The sequence below is a fragment of the Ostrea edulis genome, chromosome 1 (genome assembly GCF_947568905.1).
Source record: "Ostrea edulis chromosome 1, xbOstEdul1.1, whole genome shotgun sequence".
Lineage (NCBI taxonomy): Eukaryota > Metazoa > Mollusca > Bivalvia > Ostreida > Ostreidae > Ostrea > Ostrea edulis.
The window spans coordinates 34,555,774-34,574,248 of record NC_079164.1 but is presented as its reverse complement, the minus strand read 5'-3'; the positions used below and the strand labels follow the sequence as shown (position 1 = coordinate 34,574,248).

The window sequence follows — 18,475 nt, the reverse complement described above, 5'->3', positions numbered from 1 at the left end:
AAAGGTACACAGTAATTTTTGTAAAAGAGTGTAAAGAAAAGTACGTGCAATAAAGCAGTTTATTATGAATTAAGTTGAATCCAACGGCAAATGGATATGAAGCGTGAATTTTTTAGCATTGGTTTAAAACCTGAAAGAGTAACAATTGTAAAACTAGAGATTGTTTTTATGAAAAACAAATGGCTCCCCAAATTGGAGCTCCAAATGAAACCTCCCTCCCCTTAATGTACTGCATGGTATGAAGGAGAAAGCATGAGTAGGAACATAGACATTATGAACTCCGATAAGCCACATAGGATAAGTGTTCACAAAGTATTTTACAACCTCCATCCCCACCCCCACCCCCCAGATCCACTATAGCTTTAAAGAAAACAATTGAATCCTCCTGTCCCTACACTATGCATATCTGCAAATGGCATTGAAGTATTTTACAAAATTGCAAGCTATATAGGAGGAGAAACCTTCACAAGCAATTTAACATCCTCCACCCCTCTTAGATCCACTATAACTTTTAGGAAAATAATTGGATTATCCTGTCCCTATAATATGCACACCTACAAATACAAATGGCAATGAAGCATTCTAAAAAGTTTCAAATACTGGTATGTTAACCAGTAGTAGAAAATTTTATTTATGTGAATTAGATGACATTGAAGACGAGTTTCTTTTTTTCTTTTTTTTACTTGTATGTTCAGTTTTTCGTAACTGAAGAGAAAAGTAAATCAATAATTACTACTGACGAAGAAGTCAGTAGAAGAGGTGGTTCTCAACCAGTTGAGGAGTGGGTCAATGGAAAGTACCCTGACTTTTTCAGTTCTGGGCTGATGGCACTTGAACACAATTGGTTGCATTACACTTGAGGACAATTGCATCGAACAAGAAGAGGTGGTTCTCAACCGGAAATAAGTTAGGCAGGGTAGTTATTTATTGACTCGCCCTCGTACTACATGAAGCGCGTTAGCGTTGTCAGTCGGAGAATTCCCAGCCGTTAAAACAGTCGCATTATTGAATTGTTTAGTTGATTATGCAAAGAAATACAAAGGTACCTGTGTACTAATGATTAAGATTTTTGTTTCTGAATAACAGAAGTTAGTGCATCTATAATGGCATTGTGTAATATATGCAACGTAACCATTTGATTTCATTCCAGATGAAAGGAATACATATAGTTTGACACTTGACTTCAACTCTCGGACATTTTTGGTCAGTGTCATGCGCCCTCTTCACGCGTGGTCAGAATCTTTCATTCAGTTAATTCTAATTTCGGACCCAGTGGGCATGACAGCAAAGACAGCGTATATGTAGGATTAAGCAACCACCTGACTAAATCCCCTAAAGGTTAGTTAGATATGCACAGATCCAAATAGTAGTGGAAAATAGCAAGCGGTATCTTTTTAAGACAGTCACGTGGTCAGCAATCTACTCGATTCATAAATAGTCAAAAACACGCGGGTGGTATTTCGGACCAATTTTCAGTTATATCACAACAAACGAATGTCTTTTTTGTATTCAGGGTTAATAGAGTTTTTAGTTTCATACATTTCTAGAATACCGTAGTATTGACATCTTTATGATTGATTGTATATTGTTTAACGCCCCTCTCGAGAATTCTTTACTCATATGGAGACGTCACAAATGTCGGTGGAGGGCTGCAAAGTTTAGGCCTATGCTCGGCGCTTACGACCTTTGAGCAGGGAGGGATCTTTAACGTGCCACACCTACAGTGACACGGGGCCTCGGTTTTTTTCTCATCCGAAGGACCACACATCTTTAGACTTTATGAAACTATTAAGCATATACATGTATATCCCTTTAAAGTTCAGCTATATAAATCACACTCATTGTGGTAGCTCAGTGGACAAAACGTTCGTTTCGTAACCAAGAGGTCGTCAATTCGAGCCCCGCTCGTGCCATGACCATGTAAAACCTAATACATGATAGTGATTGCTTCTTCACCAAAACGCCTGGCATTAGAGGTGAGATTCGTATTTCTTTCAAATGAGACCTTAAAACCGAAGTCCTGTTTCGCTACAGCACTGAGCGCAAAACTCGTTCATCTTCACCTAGGCTACAGCTGGTGAAGTATTATCATAGGAGTGGCCTAATACAAACACATAAACATTAAGAATCCTGTAGACACTGATCAGAATAACTTTATAGACCACTACCATAATGCACCCTCTGTAGGGGGGTAGAAAGAACTCACCTATGGTATTTTCATCAGACGTTATGGGACGTTTTATTCTTATGCCAATATGAAATGACTAAATACCCCACCAATAAGTCGGAAAAGAATGTGATTTTCCATAAACCAGAAAATCAAATAGCTGCAGTATCTAACTTAGCTTACAAATGTAAAGTTGCATTACAATATAAAATCAAATAGCTGCAGTATCTAACTTAGCTTACAAATGTAAAGTTGCATTACAATATAAAATCAAATAGCTGCAGTATCTAACTTAGCTTACAAATGTAAAGTTACATTACAATATAATTATGTCAGTTTCCGTGTTTTCCTTTATTTATCAATTAGACTAAATTTATACACTGTATGTAGCTTTTACTTTCAATTAGACTAAATTTATACACTGTATGTAGCTTTTACTTTCAATTAGACTAAATTTATACACTGTATGTAGCTTTTACTGTCTTCATATTCAGTCAATCTTTATCAATTAGACTAAATTTATACACTGTATGTAGCTTTTACTGTCTTCATACTCAGTCAATCTTTATCAATTAGACTAAATTTATACACTGTATGTAGCTTTTACTGTCTTCATATTCAGTCAATCTTTATCAATTAGACTAAATTTATACACTGTATGTAGCTTTTAATTTCTTCATATTCAGTCAATCTTTATCAATTAGACTAAATTTATACACCGTATGTAGCTTTTACTGTCTTCATATTCAGTCAATCTTTATCAATTAGACTAAATTTATACACCGTATGTAGCTTTTACTGTCTTCATATTCAGTCAATCTTTATCAATTAGACTAAATTTATACACTGTATGTAGCTTTTACTGTCTTCATACTCAGTCAATCTTTATCAATTAGACTAAATTTATACACTGTATGTAGCTTTTACTGTCTTCATATTCAGTCAATCTTTATCAATTAGACTAAATTTATACACCGTATGTAGCTTTTACTGTCTTCATATTCAGTCAATCTTTATCAATTAGACTAAATTTATACGCCGTATGTAGCTTTTACTGTCTTCATATTCAGTCAATCTTTATCAATTAGACTAAATTTATACGCCGTATGTAGCTTTTACTTTCTTCATATTCAGTCAATCTTTATCAATTAGACTAAATTTATACACTGTATGTAGCTTTTACTGTCTTCATATTCAGTCAATCTTTATCAATTAGACTAAATTTATACGCCGTATGTAGCTTTTACTGTCTTCATATTCAGTCAATCTTTATCAATTAGACTAAATTTATACGCCGTATGTAGCTTTTACTTTCTTCATATTCAGTCAATCTTTATCAATTAGACTAAATTTATACACTGTATGTAGCTTTTACTGTCTTCATATTCAGTCAATCTTTATCAATTAGACTAAATTTATACACTGTATGTAGCTTTTACTGTCTTCATATTCAGTCAATCTTTATCAATTAGACTAAATTTATACACCGTATGTAGCTTTTACTGTCTTCATATTCAGTCAATCTTTATCAATTAGACTAAATTTATACACCGTATGTAGCTTTTACTGTCTTCATATTCAGTCAATCTTTATCAATTAGACTAAATTTATACACCGTATGTAGCTTTTACTGTCTTCATATTCAGTCAATCTTTATCAATTAGACTAAATTTATACACCGTATGTAGCTTTTACTGTCTTCATATTCAGTCAATCTTTATCAATTAGACTAAATTTATACGCCGTATGTAGCTTTTACTGTCTTCATATTCAGTCAATCTTTATCAATTAGACTAAATTTATACACTGTATGTAGCTTTTACTGTCTTCATATTCAGTCAATCTTTCAGTAAATCGCAACTATTTCTTGATCAATGTAATAATGAAAATGGAACTCTTTATTTGTAATGCATAAAAGGTGAACAGGTATAATCATAAATGTCCAAAGAAATATGCCCCGTTCACATGGACCCATTTTAGTAGTTGTATACCTGCAAATTTTACGCCTGATGTGTACATGTAATTGTATTTCTTGCGAGGCGTTCACATGCACTAGCTGAATGTGTGCGAATCAGACTACTAGTATGACTAAAAATGTTTTTCCACTAGGAGTGAAAATACTATATATATATATATATATATATATATATATATATATATATATATATATATAATTTCATAGCTCGCAAAACATATATTTCACAAAATATAGGCTTCGCAATACCTTGTCTTTTGACTCATACAAACAGTAAAAATAAAACAAATTGACACAAATATGGCTAAGATAGGATTTTCATTGTCTTTTAAGTACACGTACCGTATAAATACATGTATGGCTTTTGGCTCAACATTTTGTAAGCCTGTAGTTCATGAGTAGTGTTTGTACTTAGTTTCCGTGTCGTACTTCTCATTCGTAGTTATGCTACTTTGCACCACTTATAAATATCGTTTTACAGAGTCAATGTTTGAGATAGTTATTCTATATCAGGAAGACATTAGCCACACGCCGTGGAACAAAAGCAAAAACTCCTTTTTTTTTTATATATTTACTTAGATTACAACATTTACGTGCTTCACCTGAATATTTGCAAGGTGCAAAGTTTAATAGGAAAGTGTAGATGTAGATCTATCACTGTACAGTATGGAGATAAATATCAAGAGGAGTTTCGGAGTGGAACATGGTACTGGTGGCGCACCGCCATGGATAACTAGTGTCCTTAGTCTTCCTGACGAGAGGATACTACTGGCGGACAGTAACAATTGCAGAATACTTCTGTACGACGAAGATGGAAACCTCCTTCATACAATTCCGCTGGATGGAAACCCACGCGATGTGGTTCTCCTGGACAAGGATCAGATTGCGATGACGTTACCCAATGAACTCATGATCCAGTTCTTTAATTTGGGTAAAATGAAAGTGACAAAAACCGTACACGTTGGTTATGAGTGTTTTGGAATAACTCGGATTGGAGAATTATTGGTAACGGCGTGTGGCACTCACTTAATTACACTGGACATAGATGGGACTATTCTTAAGATTACTGTGATTCAGGACAATTCTGCGAGATACATCTGCTCAGACGAAAACAAATATGTGTACTTCACTGGATGGAAAACCGACACCATTCACAGTATTTCTCCCAATGGAAAATATTCCATCATGCATGCTGATTCGTCGCTCAAGTATTGCCGCGCTTTGGTAATACAAGATCAAAGCCTTCTAGTCGTAGGTCGCTGGACTCACAGCATTTGCAGATTTTCACTTGATGGTGAACAAAAAGAAACTGTATTATCAAAATCAGACGGCTTAGAAATGCCAGTGGCGTTGACATTATCCAAGAATAACCAAAACAAGTTTCTGATCACCAACAACAACGGTAAATCTGTCATGATTTGTAAAATGATCTATCCATCAGAAGAAAATTCGAAATTGGAGGATGGAGAAGAACCGGAAAAGAATGACGAAGAAAAATCGGAATCTCTATAGCGATTGAATTCATACAAAATGGCTATACAGAGCATCAATGTCTCTATCATTCAGACCGATTCCATCGCAGGCTTATCCGAAGTGTTGTTTACCTCCTCGATCTCTTCTTGGATGATTTTAATTTTCGTCTTTTTGGCGGGGTAACTGTCGTGTTCATATTCGCTGGCCAGGAGGAAAGACCGGACTTTTTCCAGCGAGGCATTCACAGCAAAGGCATTGTCATACACCAGTCCCCCTAACGTCGATCCAAAGAAGGGCCCAAGCCAGTCAATCTAAATATTAAAGAAATTAACACCAGAGTTTATTGTAACACGTTCTACACTTGTGAATATAAAATTACATATATTTAGTTAGTTCATTGTTAGACTGTTTTTCACTGATTTTGACTAAGGATTACTCCGTTTACCTGAACAAAATATAAGGCTCACGGAGAATGTGACCGGTCCGCAGGGGATGTTTACTACTCCCAGACTGTTCCCACCTCTGATGTCCGTATTTGCCCTCCTCTTAATTTTCTATTCTTCGTAGGATTTAAGAGATCGATCAGTGTTCGTAATCTTCACATTATCATTCAACGTATGTTTTTCACAAAACCGTTTGGAAAATTACATGCCTTGTCATTCTTTCGTGGTTACTATCAAGGTAAAATAAGTATGAACAAGCCTCACCATAGCATGAATATTCACACTTTAAATAGGAGGTGTTATGAAGAAATGTGTTGATTATGCACAGAAATAGTTTGAAAGATACATAGGCACTACTAATCAAGATTTCTTGGTTTTAAACTAACAGGGTAAGTGCGCCCATCATGACCTTATATCATAAATATTTGATTCCATCCTTGATGAAAGGAATATATCAAAATTACAGATTCATCTATAGTCTGTATGGGAATAAGGACCCATCATAGCAAATACATTTAGCTAGATCCTGTGTAAAACAATAAATGGTAGATAGATGTGCATAGATCTAAAACTTGGGAAAATAGCAAGCGGTATGCCAATAAGAGAGTCGCATGGTCAGTACTCACCTCGTTTCAGAAAAAAAAGAATGTCAAAACCACGACTGGTATTTTGAAACTATTTTCAGTTATGTACCCCTACAGCCGTATTTTTAATGCATATTCATTTAAGTGCTTTCTTTCATGGTACATATTTACAGAATACCATGGTACATATATTGATGTCCTTTATTAAAACGTAAAGTTAAATTATTAAGGATATCTATTTTTAAAGTTCAACAATATATTGCAGTAGCTCAGCGATTGGAACGTTCCCTTCATAACCGGAAGTTCATGGGTTAAAGTCCTACTCGTGCCATTACCGCATCAATCCACAGACGAAATACTGGAGTGATTGCTCCTTCGCCAAACGCTTGGCATTTAGAAAAGAGTCATGGGTACTTCAGATATGACCTTGAAATGAAAGTACTATATGTCGCGGCAGGCGTTGGCACGTTAAGAACCCTCAATGCTACGGCCCAAGAAGCTTGTGGTATCTCTTACGTCCGGCGTAAATCCGAGCTTAAGATTTCAAAAGGTCACGACCCATTTCATAAAAAGACGCAACTCTGCGTCCAACCTACTTTAAGTAAAAACTGTACGCTTGGTTAATCTCAGCTCGGCTGGGTGTTCGGACTGACGCCTTCACCGAATCTTGGAGCAATTATTCATATTCAGCTTCGGCCGGTTCAAACAATTAATGTGTACATAGGTGCCACGGCTGTTCGCTTCAAAGTTAATGTATCTCTATCACTATTAATGCTGCATGAAAAACAGTCACTTGATTTTTTTGACTCCAATAAGTAATTGTTTATCTCCTGATATTGAAGAGTTTCTATAGTGAAAGGTGAAGATAACGAACAGTGATAAATCTCATACTCCTATAAGCAAAACAAAACAGAGAGTTGGGCAAATATGGACCCCTGGATATACCAAAGGTGGGATCAGGTGCCTAGGAGAAGTAAGCACCCCTGTAGACCGGTCACACCCGCCGTGAGACCTATATCTTGATCACGTAAACGGAGTTATTCGTAGTCAAATTCAATGTGCCAAGAACGACCTAACAATCGGTATGAAACACATCAGACAGCATATGACCCATTGATAGGTCGGTCTGTTTTCTTTATATGTGATATACAGTAGGTTGGTTGTATATTGATTAAAATCCCGCGCGATACCTTTTCACTCGTATGGAGACGTCACAATTGCCGGTGAAGGGGTGCAAAAGTTTTGCATATGCTCGGCTCTTACGGCCTTTGAGCAGAGAGGGATCTTTATTGTACCACATGCACCTGCTGTCCGAAGGACCGCCACATTTAGTCGCCTCGTACGGCAAGCAAGGAGTACTGAGGACCTAAGTATTCTAACCCGGCCAGTAGGTATGTACAGTCACTGCATATTGCGCATCAATTAACCATTTTGTTCCCAACCTCAATGCAAAGTGTCTGGTTGTACATGTACGTCTACATACAAATCCGCGGAAATTCCCACTCGCGGACAAAACGAATATCGTCAACCCGCGGAAATTTGATCTCGTTGAAATAAGTACGTCCTACCCTATTACATCGCCACACTATTGCAAAGTGTACCACTCCTGAGAGAAAGTTGGATAAACATTGGATAATTATGGTGTTCTGTTACAGCCACTTGCTCCATCATCTTAAGGGCAGCAAAGTCTGGCAGGGAAAATGCTAAGGCAAAATAAAGAGGGTAGCATCGCAAGAAAATGAGTGTGACTTGCATTGTTGCCCTAAATGCGCCGGAGCGAATGACCTTAACAGAACACCATATAAAGATACAGTGGACGAACCAACGGTGGGTTGTTTATTGTTTAACGTTGCGCTCGAGAATTTTTAGGTCACCTGAATAAACTCAGGTGACCTATTGCAATTACTCATCGTCCGTCGACGTGTGTAACAATTGAACATTTTTAACTTCTTGATAACTACCATTCTATTCTTTTCAAATGATACATGTATGAAGCATCCTTGGCACAAGGGTGGCATCAATTGTAAATTTCAGGACTCCTGCACCCCTGAAGCTCTATGGACGGGCAAAACTGCCAAAAATTGACTAGTTTTCAAAAATCTTATTCTCTACAACTGCATGTGTGTATGGAAAACTAAATGCATGGTGATGTAGAGCAAGAAGACCTCTAACAAACTTGTAAATTGCAGGATCCTCGGAGTAGAAGTTCTGACCCCAGGGCGAGATCAAACTTGGTACATAATTTTTATGTGTAAAACATGTAAATAAACATCTTTACTGCTATTGATACTAAATTAAACTTAAATGGATATTTAGAAAGAGCAGACAGTTCTTCACCAAAATGGCAAATTTGATGATCCCAGGGGTAGGTGTTTTGGTATCTGGGTGGGGCCAAAATGGTCAGTAAATAATATAACTTTTAAAACTTTTTCTTGATAACTACGTTTTCAATTCTTTTCTAATTTATCATGAAGCATCATGGACACAAGGGGGACATTAATTGTAAACAGGACTCCTGCACCCCTGGGGCCTAAGGGTGGGGCAAAAACTATTTTAGAAAATGACAATTTTTCAAAAATCTTCTTCTGTACAACTGTACATATGTAAGAAAAACTAAATGCATGGTGATATAGAGAAGGAAGGCTTCTACCATAATTGTAAATGATCCCCGGGGTAGAGGTTCTTACTCCAGGGCAGGACCAACCAAACTTGGTACATAGCGGTAATATGTAAAACATTTAAATAACATCTTTTTTAGTGCTATTGATACTAAATTGAAACTAAACGGATATTTAAGAAAGAGCAGGTAGTCCTTTACCAAAATTGTAAATTTAATGATCCCAGCAGTAGGTTTTGGAATCAGGGTGGGGCAAAAATGGTCAATTATTAAATGTATGAACAATAGAACATTTTTAACCTTCTTTTGACATGAATCATCTTTTGGACAAGGGGGCCTAAATTGTAAATTTCTGGATTTCTGGTACCCTGGAGCCTTAGAGACGGGGCAAAAATTAACTAATTTTCATTTTGTACAATCAGACATGTGTAAGAAAAACTCAAGGACAGGTCCAAATTAGCCATTGTGACTTAAAGTATATTAATCAAAGCTTTTCGAGGACATTTGAGTTTTAATAACAAATCTTGTTTTATACTGTTGCTAAATATCAAATTTAGCATAAATACCCAAAAATGGATTTCATAGCCCTTGCCACTGGTCAAATGATACTAATAATCAGGTGACCGATAAGGCCTGTGGGCCTCTTGGTCACTCATAGAGACATCACCATTGCCGATGAAGGGCTGTCCTCATTTTAGGCCCATGCTCGGCGCTTACGGCCTTTGCACAGGAAGGGATTTTAATATCATGCCACACCTGCTGTGACAATGGACCTAGGTTTTTCCGGTCTCATCCGAAGGACCCCCTCTTACAACAAGCAATGGGTATTGAGGATATCGACCTATTGAGGCTACTCTAACTCTGGTCCCCACGGTACAAGAAACAACTGGTATCCCAACGCTTCTCTGTTAGATTGGAACATCAACTGACATGATCTAATTAAAGATCTGCATTTGAGGTCATTTTATTGACCCAAGTCTCATAAATTATTCAATAAATATTCGACTAATAACAATAGCTTGACAAAGAATCTAGGACCAACCAAGAATCGTTTTACTGAAGCGTATTCGGAATGTAAAGTTCACAAATGTGAAAAGTTTAATCGAATTTCAAATATCAGCCTTAAAGGAAGAGCATAGGAAGATCTTAGATATTATACATGCAATATCGTTCAAATATATTTTCTTTAGCGTTCTAACATCGCTCATGGTGGCCGCCATCACGTTCGATTATTCTCCCGAGTATATTCAAAGCAGCAAAAAACCGTCAATTGATTGGGCAAGTGTGAAAGGCGAAATAACATGACCCCGAACGCAATGCGGTCAGATTTTTCTCCAGTGGAACAGTTAGAGAATATCTGATTTTAATCGGATTACAACCGACATGACATATTTCCAAAGTGCCCTTCAATGCCCTTGTTGTTTGATTTTCAAAACCAAGACTAAAGGAATTCTCAATCTAATTAAATCGGATCCTCTTTAACCGTTACACTGGAGATGTGTAAGATCTTCCTTAACACTGGAGAAGTGTAAGATCTTCCTTAACACTGGAGAAGTGTAAGATCTTCCTTAACACTGGAGAAGTGTAAGATCTTCCTTAACACTGGAGAAGTGTAACGGTTAGAGGAGATCTGATTTTAATTAGATTGCGGGAATTCCCATCTGTGTAAATAAGGACCAAATACACTCAGTCAAGCACAAAAGAAGTTTTGATATTTCTCTTCCATTGACAATGACTGTTTACATTTGACTTTGGAAACCAATCTAATCACAGATGTTAATGGACGCGATACAATATGGAATTTAACGTTCTTTTGGCACGTCAGTATATAGGTCGCGGTACCCTTGTGGTTTGACATTTGCATCTCAACCAGGAGACCCGGGTTCGATTTTCGATCCCTGCACCGGGTCAAACCTTAATAGATGTAGTAATTGTTCATTCGTCAAGCACCCGGCAGTAGAACTGAAAGTCACGGGTCTCTTGGATGAAAGGTGAATAACGAACAGTGATCAATCTCATAACTCTTATAAGCAATACAAAATAGAGAGTTGGGCAAACACGGACCCCTGGATACCAGGTGCCTAGGAGAATCCCCTGTCGACCGGTCACACCCGCTGTGAGCCCTATATCTTGATCAGGTAAACGTATTAATCTGTAGTCAAAATCAGTGCGCCAAGAACGGCCCAACAATCGGTATGAAACACGTCAGACATTTGACCTAATGATAGGTTGTATTGGCAAACTAGATCGTTATAACGACCATAGGATTTGCGAAATGCTGACTTTAAACGAGACGTTGGAACCCCTGCACCATCAACTTGTTTGTCAGTTGCCTGCTTCGATTTAGAAACTGACCATGCGCAGAACAAGCTCTTGCGTATCGAATCAGTTGAGAGATATAAACACCATATGCAGGTGATAATGGAATATTGCTACATAAATATGGGAAGTTGACGATGGAGAAGCTGAAATCATCCCGTTTATCACAAAGTTGAGTTGTTAGTTTGCAGTTAATATCTACTTTCAATAAAATATCTAAGTATGAAACAGAAGTGTACGACTCTGTGGTGTCTTTTATTTCGAGTTCACTGGGATATATCGAATCGACATATGAATAAAAATTATTATTGTTATTAAATAATACGTCGTCGATATATCTAAATGTCGAATTGAAGGCCACAACAGGAGATTTTTTCTTCTCACGTAGAAGCTTTTGAATAAATTCTGCTTTATTGGAATATAAAAACAGGTCAGCTAAAAAAGGAGCACAATTCGTGCCCATGGGGATTCCGATAGACTGTTGGAAGACCTGATCACCAAAGAATACTTCGATATTGTCAATGAGGAACTCCAGCATATTTTTTTTTATATTTCAACTTCAGAGTACTTGTGTGTGGAATCAGAGTGGCGTTTAACAAAGTAATTTTTTGGATGATTGATCACTAGATAGGAATATTTGCGTTTCCCATTTTTGTTGAAAAAGCAAGTGTCTATAAAGTCAAAAAGTCTAGTCTTTAATTTATGGTGAGGAATGGTCATGTAAAGTGTTGAAAAGTCATACGTTTTGATGTTGTTGATTTGAGAAAAGTTTTGCGATTTCAAGTTTACGAAAAGTTCTTCAGAATTTTTTAGAATCCACATTTGATTTACACCACTTCTGGCATATGTAGTCGCACATTACGTTTGAAGTTTCTCCTTCACAGCTGTTAATAGTATCGTGAGGAGCAAAGATGGGGGCTTGGTAGAACATTTACTGGATCCAGCAATGTATCTTTGTAAGGGTTTTTAAGGATATGACCCTAAACAAATGGTGATCCCGTATCACGGTAAGTGTTGACACAGTAAGGATCCCTCACTGCTACGACCGTAAGCGCCATATATAGGTCACAATGTCTGGTACCTTATCTACATGAATGAAAAATTCTCAAATGGGATGTAAAACATACAAACAATCAATCAATTTAGGTCTAAGCTTTGAGCATTAGGACGGTTAGCAATGAGGGTTTCCAATCATGCCAAAGTCTACCTTTATGGCAGACGACCTCTATCTTTAATATCGTATCCAATAGACTCGCGACTTCGACCCCTAAAGCCGAACGCTTGATGACCTAGGACTTGAACTGACGTCTTCAACATGAAACGAGCAACCTGCTGGATGAGGTATCCAGGATAGCTCTTACGCTTGATCATTTTCCTGGAGGTGTAATAAAATCAGATAGAATCCTTTACACAGGAAATTTGGATTATTTTCCGATGACTTTGACCTAAAAAAAAAAAAACTCAAGAAAAAACCACATTGCTGCCATTCATGAAAACTCAACAAAATCCCGAACAGAACTGATACTTAAATCTTGAACACGAGGAATTGTTTTCCACTCGCCTTAACCTTTTGCATCTGACCTTGAAATCATTATGAACCTAGATCATCATGCAAAGTAATACTAAATAAATATTCCTGAAGGTCTGAGAGAAAAAATCAAATAATGCACTTTAATTTTTGTACATGCTCTCACGGAATCGCTTCCAGTGACTAAATAATAAAGACCCGGATATTTACACAAGGTACCATTAAAAAATCAAATGTAAAACTACGAACGTACTGACAAATCATATTCCTTCGCAATAATGTTGCCTGGGGATGACAAGGGCTCTGAAACCTAGGGATTCCTCGTAATTAACGCGGGTATACTCCTACATATATACTATTTATTGACAGTTTACCTTGATCTTTGATGACAAAAATCAATGGTAACCCAAGATCGTTGTACACGATATCAAGCATCATTAAAATAGGATGAAAAGTCTGATGCACACTTTAAGTTTGCGTGACCTTGTACTCATACACAACTTAGATTTTAGGTCACCTGAGTCACTCGGGTGACCAGCTGCAATTGGTCTGCGTCCGTCGTACGTTAACAATTGAACATTTTAAAAACTATTTCTTGATAACTACCATTCCAATTCTTCGCAAATTTGGTATAAAACATCTTTGGGACAAATGTACACGAATTGTGAATTTCAGGACTCCTGCACCTTCGGGGCCTGAACTGCCAAACATTGATCAATTTCAAACAACCGCATATCTGTATGAATAAACTATATGCATAGTCATGTAGAGCAGGAAGGCGTCTACCAAATTGTAAATTTCATGATCCCTGGGGAAGAGAATCTCGCAGCAGGGTGGGGACCATCTTCGCTAGCCAAGGGTGACGATCCACGGTGTTTCTCTATTCGAATAGAGAAACACCGTGGATCGTCACCCTTGGCTAGCAAACCATCTTCGCTAGCCAAGGGCGACGATCCACGGTGTTTCTCTATTCGAATAGAGAAACACCGTGGATCGTCACCCTTGGCTAGCGAAGATGGGTGGGGCCAAATTTGGTTTATAGTACGTATGTGTAAAACACGATACCCAATTGAAACTAAATAAATATTTAAAGGGAGCAGGTAGCCCTTTACCAAACTGTAAATTTCATGATCCCTGGGGTTGGGCAAGGGGTTTCAGGGGCGGATAAAAAATGGAGTTAGGGGTGCACCTTCAGGAGGCAGGGTGTCTAGGGGCCACCTTAAGGACCTCAGTGAATTTTATAGGCTTGAAATATGTCTCCTATGTAGTAATTTTCACTATTTTCTGTCATTTTTGATGAGGTGAAATTAATAAAATGACACAATTTTAAGGGTTTTTTTGGAATGAAATATAAATCAAAAGATCTTGTCAACTAATTTCTCTGCGAATGGGGGGGGGGGGGGAATGATTGCTTCTTTTATCGTCTTTTTTTTTTTTTTTTTTTTACACATGAGCCCATGATTTACCATAAATACGTCACTGGGTGTTGGTTCTAGGATTGGACAAACATTCATAAATAATTACCATTGTCTTTATCATTTGAAGTACTTCTTTAATCTTGCTGATTCTATTTAAAAACTAAATGCTTATTTAGGACAAGCAGAAAAGGATGAACCAATTAAAGTTGTGGATTTCGCAACCCCATGGTTTTTACTGTAGGGTGGGTCCAAAATAGTCACATAGTGTTAATATAACATATATATTATATAACGTAAAGAATTTCCTCAGTATTGGGCACTATCGGGGGTATTGAGTTTTAAGAACACATCTTGTTTTATACTGCTGCTAAATATTAGAATTTAGCTTAGAAAACCAGAACAGGAAAATTATTTTAGATTTTATTACCTTGGGGGTAGTGCATCTTCGCAAGCCATACTTTAAAGTGATACTTTAACTAATACCCGGGTGACTATGACTGTGCGTTTCTTCTTATACAAGCCTTCAATCCAACCAGTTTGGTAAAACTCACGTAAGAAAGTGGCTTATTTACCATATGCAGGGTCAAACACACGGTCTACGAACGGGCAAGACATCACACGTCTAACTCTGGGGAGGGATAACAGACATAGAATGAATTTATTCATATAAAGAAAAATATAATTATATAAAATCGAATCAATGCTTTTAAGAGAGGTAAACTGCAGTGTAACATTACAAAGTATAATCTGCACGCCTGTAAAATAAACATTCAATATTGTCATTATCATATACACGCTGAACCACCTGTGATAATGTATGCTGCATATACATAAATATTAGTAAGGTGCAAGGTTTAATAGGAAAGGGTGGATCTATCACTGTACAATATGGAGATGAATATCAAGAAGATTTTCGGAGTAGAACGTGGTATTAATGGCGCACCGCCATGGATAACTAGTGCCCTTAGTCTTCCTGACGAGAGGATACTACTGGCGGACAGTAACAACTGCAGAATACTCCTGTACGACGAAGATGGAAACCTCCTTCATACAATTCCGCTGCATGGAAACCCACGCGATGTGGTTCTCCTGGACAAGGATCAGATTGTGATGACGTTACCCAATGAACTCATGATCCAGTTCTTTAATTTGGGTAAAATGAAAGTGACAAAAACCGTACACGTTGGTTATGAGTGTTTTGGAATAACTCGGATTGGAGAATTATTGGTAACGGCGTGTGGCACTCATTTAACTACACTGGACATAGATGGGACTATAATTGAAACTACTGTGATTCGCGACTGCTCTGCGAGATACATCTGCTCAGATGACAACAAATATGTGTACTTCACTGGATGGAAAACCGACACCATTCACAGTATTTCTCCCAGCGGAAAATATTCCATCATGCATGCTGATTCGTCGCTCAAGTATTGCCGCGCTTTGGTAATACAAGATCAAAGCCTTCTAGTCGTAGGTCGCTGGACTCACAGCATTTGCAGATTTTCACTTGATGGTGAACAAAAAGAAACTGTATTATCAAAATCAGACGGCTTAGAAATGCCAGTGGCGTTGACATTATCCAAGAATAACCAAAACAAGTTTCTGATCACCAACAACAACGGTAAATCTGTCATGATTTGTGAAATGGTATATCCATCAGAAGAAAATTCAAAATTGGAGGATGGAGAAGAACCGGAAAAGAATGACGAAGAAAAATCGGAATCTCTATAGCGATTGAATTCATACAAAATGGCTATACAGAGCATCAATGTCTCTATCATTCAGGCCGATTCCACCACAGGCTTATCCGAAGTGTTGTTTGCCTCCTCGATCTCTTCTTGGATGATTTTAATTTTCGTCTTTTTGGCGGGGTAACTGTCGTGTTCATATTCGCTGGCCAGGAGGAAAGACCGGGCTTTTTCCAGCGAGGCATTCACAGCAAAGGCATTGTCATACACCAGTCCCCCTAACGTCGCTCCAAAGAACGGCCCAAGCCAGTAAATCTAAATATTACACAAAATAACACTGGGGATGAATGTAAAGCGCTTAACACAACTAAATATAGAATGATTTAGCCACTTAATTGAATGTTTTTCTTTTTTACAAAATTGCTTGAAAAATTGTATGCCTCTTCATTCTTCAGTGGTTAATATCAAGGGAAAATAAGTATAACCAAGCATTCTATCTTTATTCAAATAGTAAATGGTTATTTTGTGACATCTGTGGTGCTAGTAGAAAAAAGGAATAAAATGTCTCATATTGCATGTGCGATATGCTGAGATCTTTCATATTTGAACAGAAATTGCCTTGATGTATTTCTTAATAATGGAGTGAGGTACCGTATTTCTACACATGGAGTTAGGGGTTAGTTGTTTTTTTTTTTTTACCATAATGGACCGATGTATTTCATTGACAAAACACTGTAGATTTACCTGACAATAGTAGTGGTATTTCATTGACAAAACACTGTAGATTTACCTGACAATAGTAGTGGTATTTCATTGACAAAACGCTGGGGTTTTACCTGACAATAGCAGAGGTATTTCTTGACGATAACAGGCTGAGGTTATTATTTATAATAACCGTCTGTGGTATTTCTTGACAATATCACTTCGCGGTACATTTGACAATAGCACTCTTAGGTATTTCTTGACAATATAACACTCTGAGTTCTTGCCAATAACACACTGGCATTCCCTACACTGTAACAATAACACCCTGCCTTATATTCCGACAAGAGCACTGTGTCTAATGGTCATTCTTACCCAGTGGTCAGTCCATTCTCCATCCATTGCCGCGGCACCAAAACTCCTCGCCGTATTCAAGCTGGCTCCTGTATAGTTGTACTACAAAAAATTTTGTGCTAATTTTCAAACATTTTCATCTTTCAAACACAAACTGCATACAATATCTAGAGGTTTGGATTTCAGAGATACAAGATAAAGAACAGTGATCAATCTCATCTATCGTACACTCAAGCGAAAATCAAACAGAGAATTTTCTATCTCTGTAAATGTGAATCGTGATATCAATCGTTCTAGGCTTACATTAGCAGAAAATAACTCAACTTACGGCGAAAAGATGACAAGCAGCGATGGCTAGCCCAATGGTCAGGGGAAATGAACCACTTAGGTCCTTCCTCTTCTTGTCATAAGTAGCAAAAAAGGTCAACACGACGAAGAATGTGATGAACACTTCCACCCCAAATCCCTGACCACTGTTTACATCTGGGTGAAGCTTGGTAGCCGCCCCACCCCGTGATGAAGGAGTGAGTCCCTTGAGTATCCCGGCCCCAATCAGAGCTCCGATCATCTGTGCCACAATATACAAGACAGTTCGAGCCAGACTTACACGCCTCGTCACGAAATGAGCAAATGTAATGGAGGGATTCACGTGTCCGCCACTCACGTGATAAAACATCCAAATGATGGTAGCATAACACAGTCCGAAGCATAGAGATACTCTGACGACTTTGTTTTCCGTGTCCCAGTCGACACACGACCCACATCCCACAAGGGTCAGCAACAGCGACCCTAGACATTCAGCTGCGACTGCCTTCCAGAAGTGGAGAGACCGGAGATCGTCAATACTCGTCAGCATTCTACACCGCTGCTTCCAGTCTCCCGTCGTCTGTCTCTTAGAATTGCTCCTTTGTACAGATCTTTCCATGAAGCCAGAGAGAAATAATGACCAGAAATAGATATAGCAGGGAAGTTACAAGTGAGCCGTTTTTGGATGTGTACGAGATGATCATGGCGAGGGACGTTAAATGATGTTATAGATGTCGTCAAAAAGGGTCTATAGGCCGCAGGCAGCACTTAGTGGGCATTTATCAGCTGTAACCGTGACAGCACAAGCTCTGAGGTTGGCCTCGTCACGCGAGGCATCACAGACATCGGACGTGGCACACGTCGATCGGTATCCCTACATCAGAGGACCCATGGAACT

The 18,475-nt window shown here is 38.0% G+C and overlaps 1 protein-coding gene across 1 annotated transcript; it reads right to left on the bottom strand.

Moving 5' to 3' along the window:
- Positions 1–15,168: 15,168 nt before the first annotated feature.
- Positions 15,169–18,206, bottom strand: LOC125671228 (aquaporin-5-like). Its single transcript, XM_048907159.2, has 3 exons — positions 17,600–18,206; positions 17,293–17,373; positions 15,169–16,530 (listed from the first exon to the last, which is right to left on the bottom strand). The coding sequence occupies exons 1-3, from the start codon at positions 18,194–18,196 to the stop codon at positions 16,309–16,311; spliced, it is 900 nt and encodes a 299-aa protein (XP_048763116.1). The 5' UTR covers positions 18,197–18,206; the 3' UTR covers positions 15,169–16,308.
- Between the last annotated feature and the right edge of the window lie 269 nt (positions 18,207–18,475).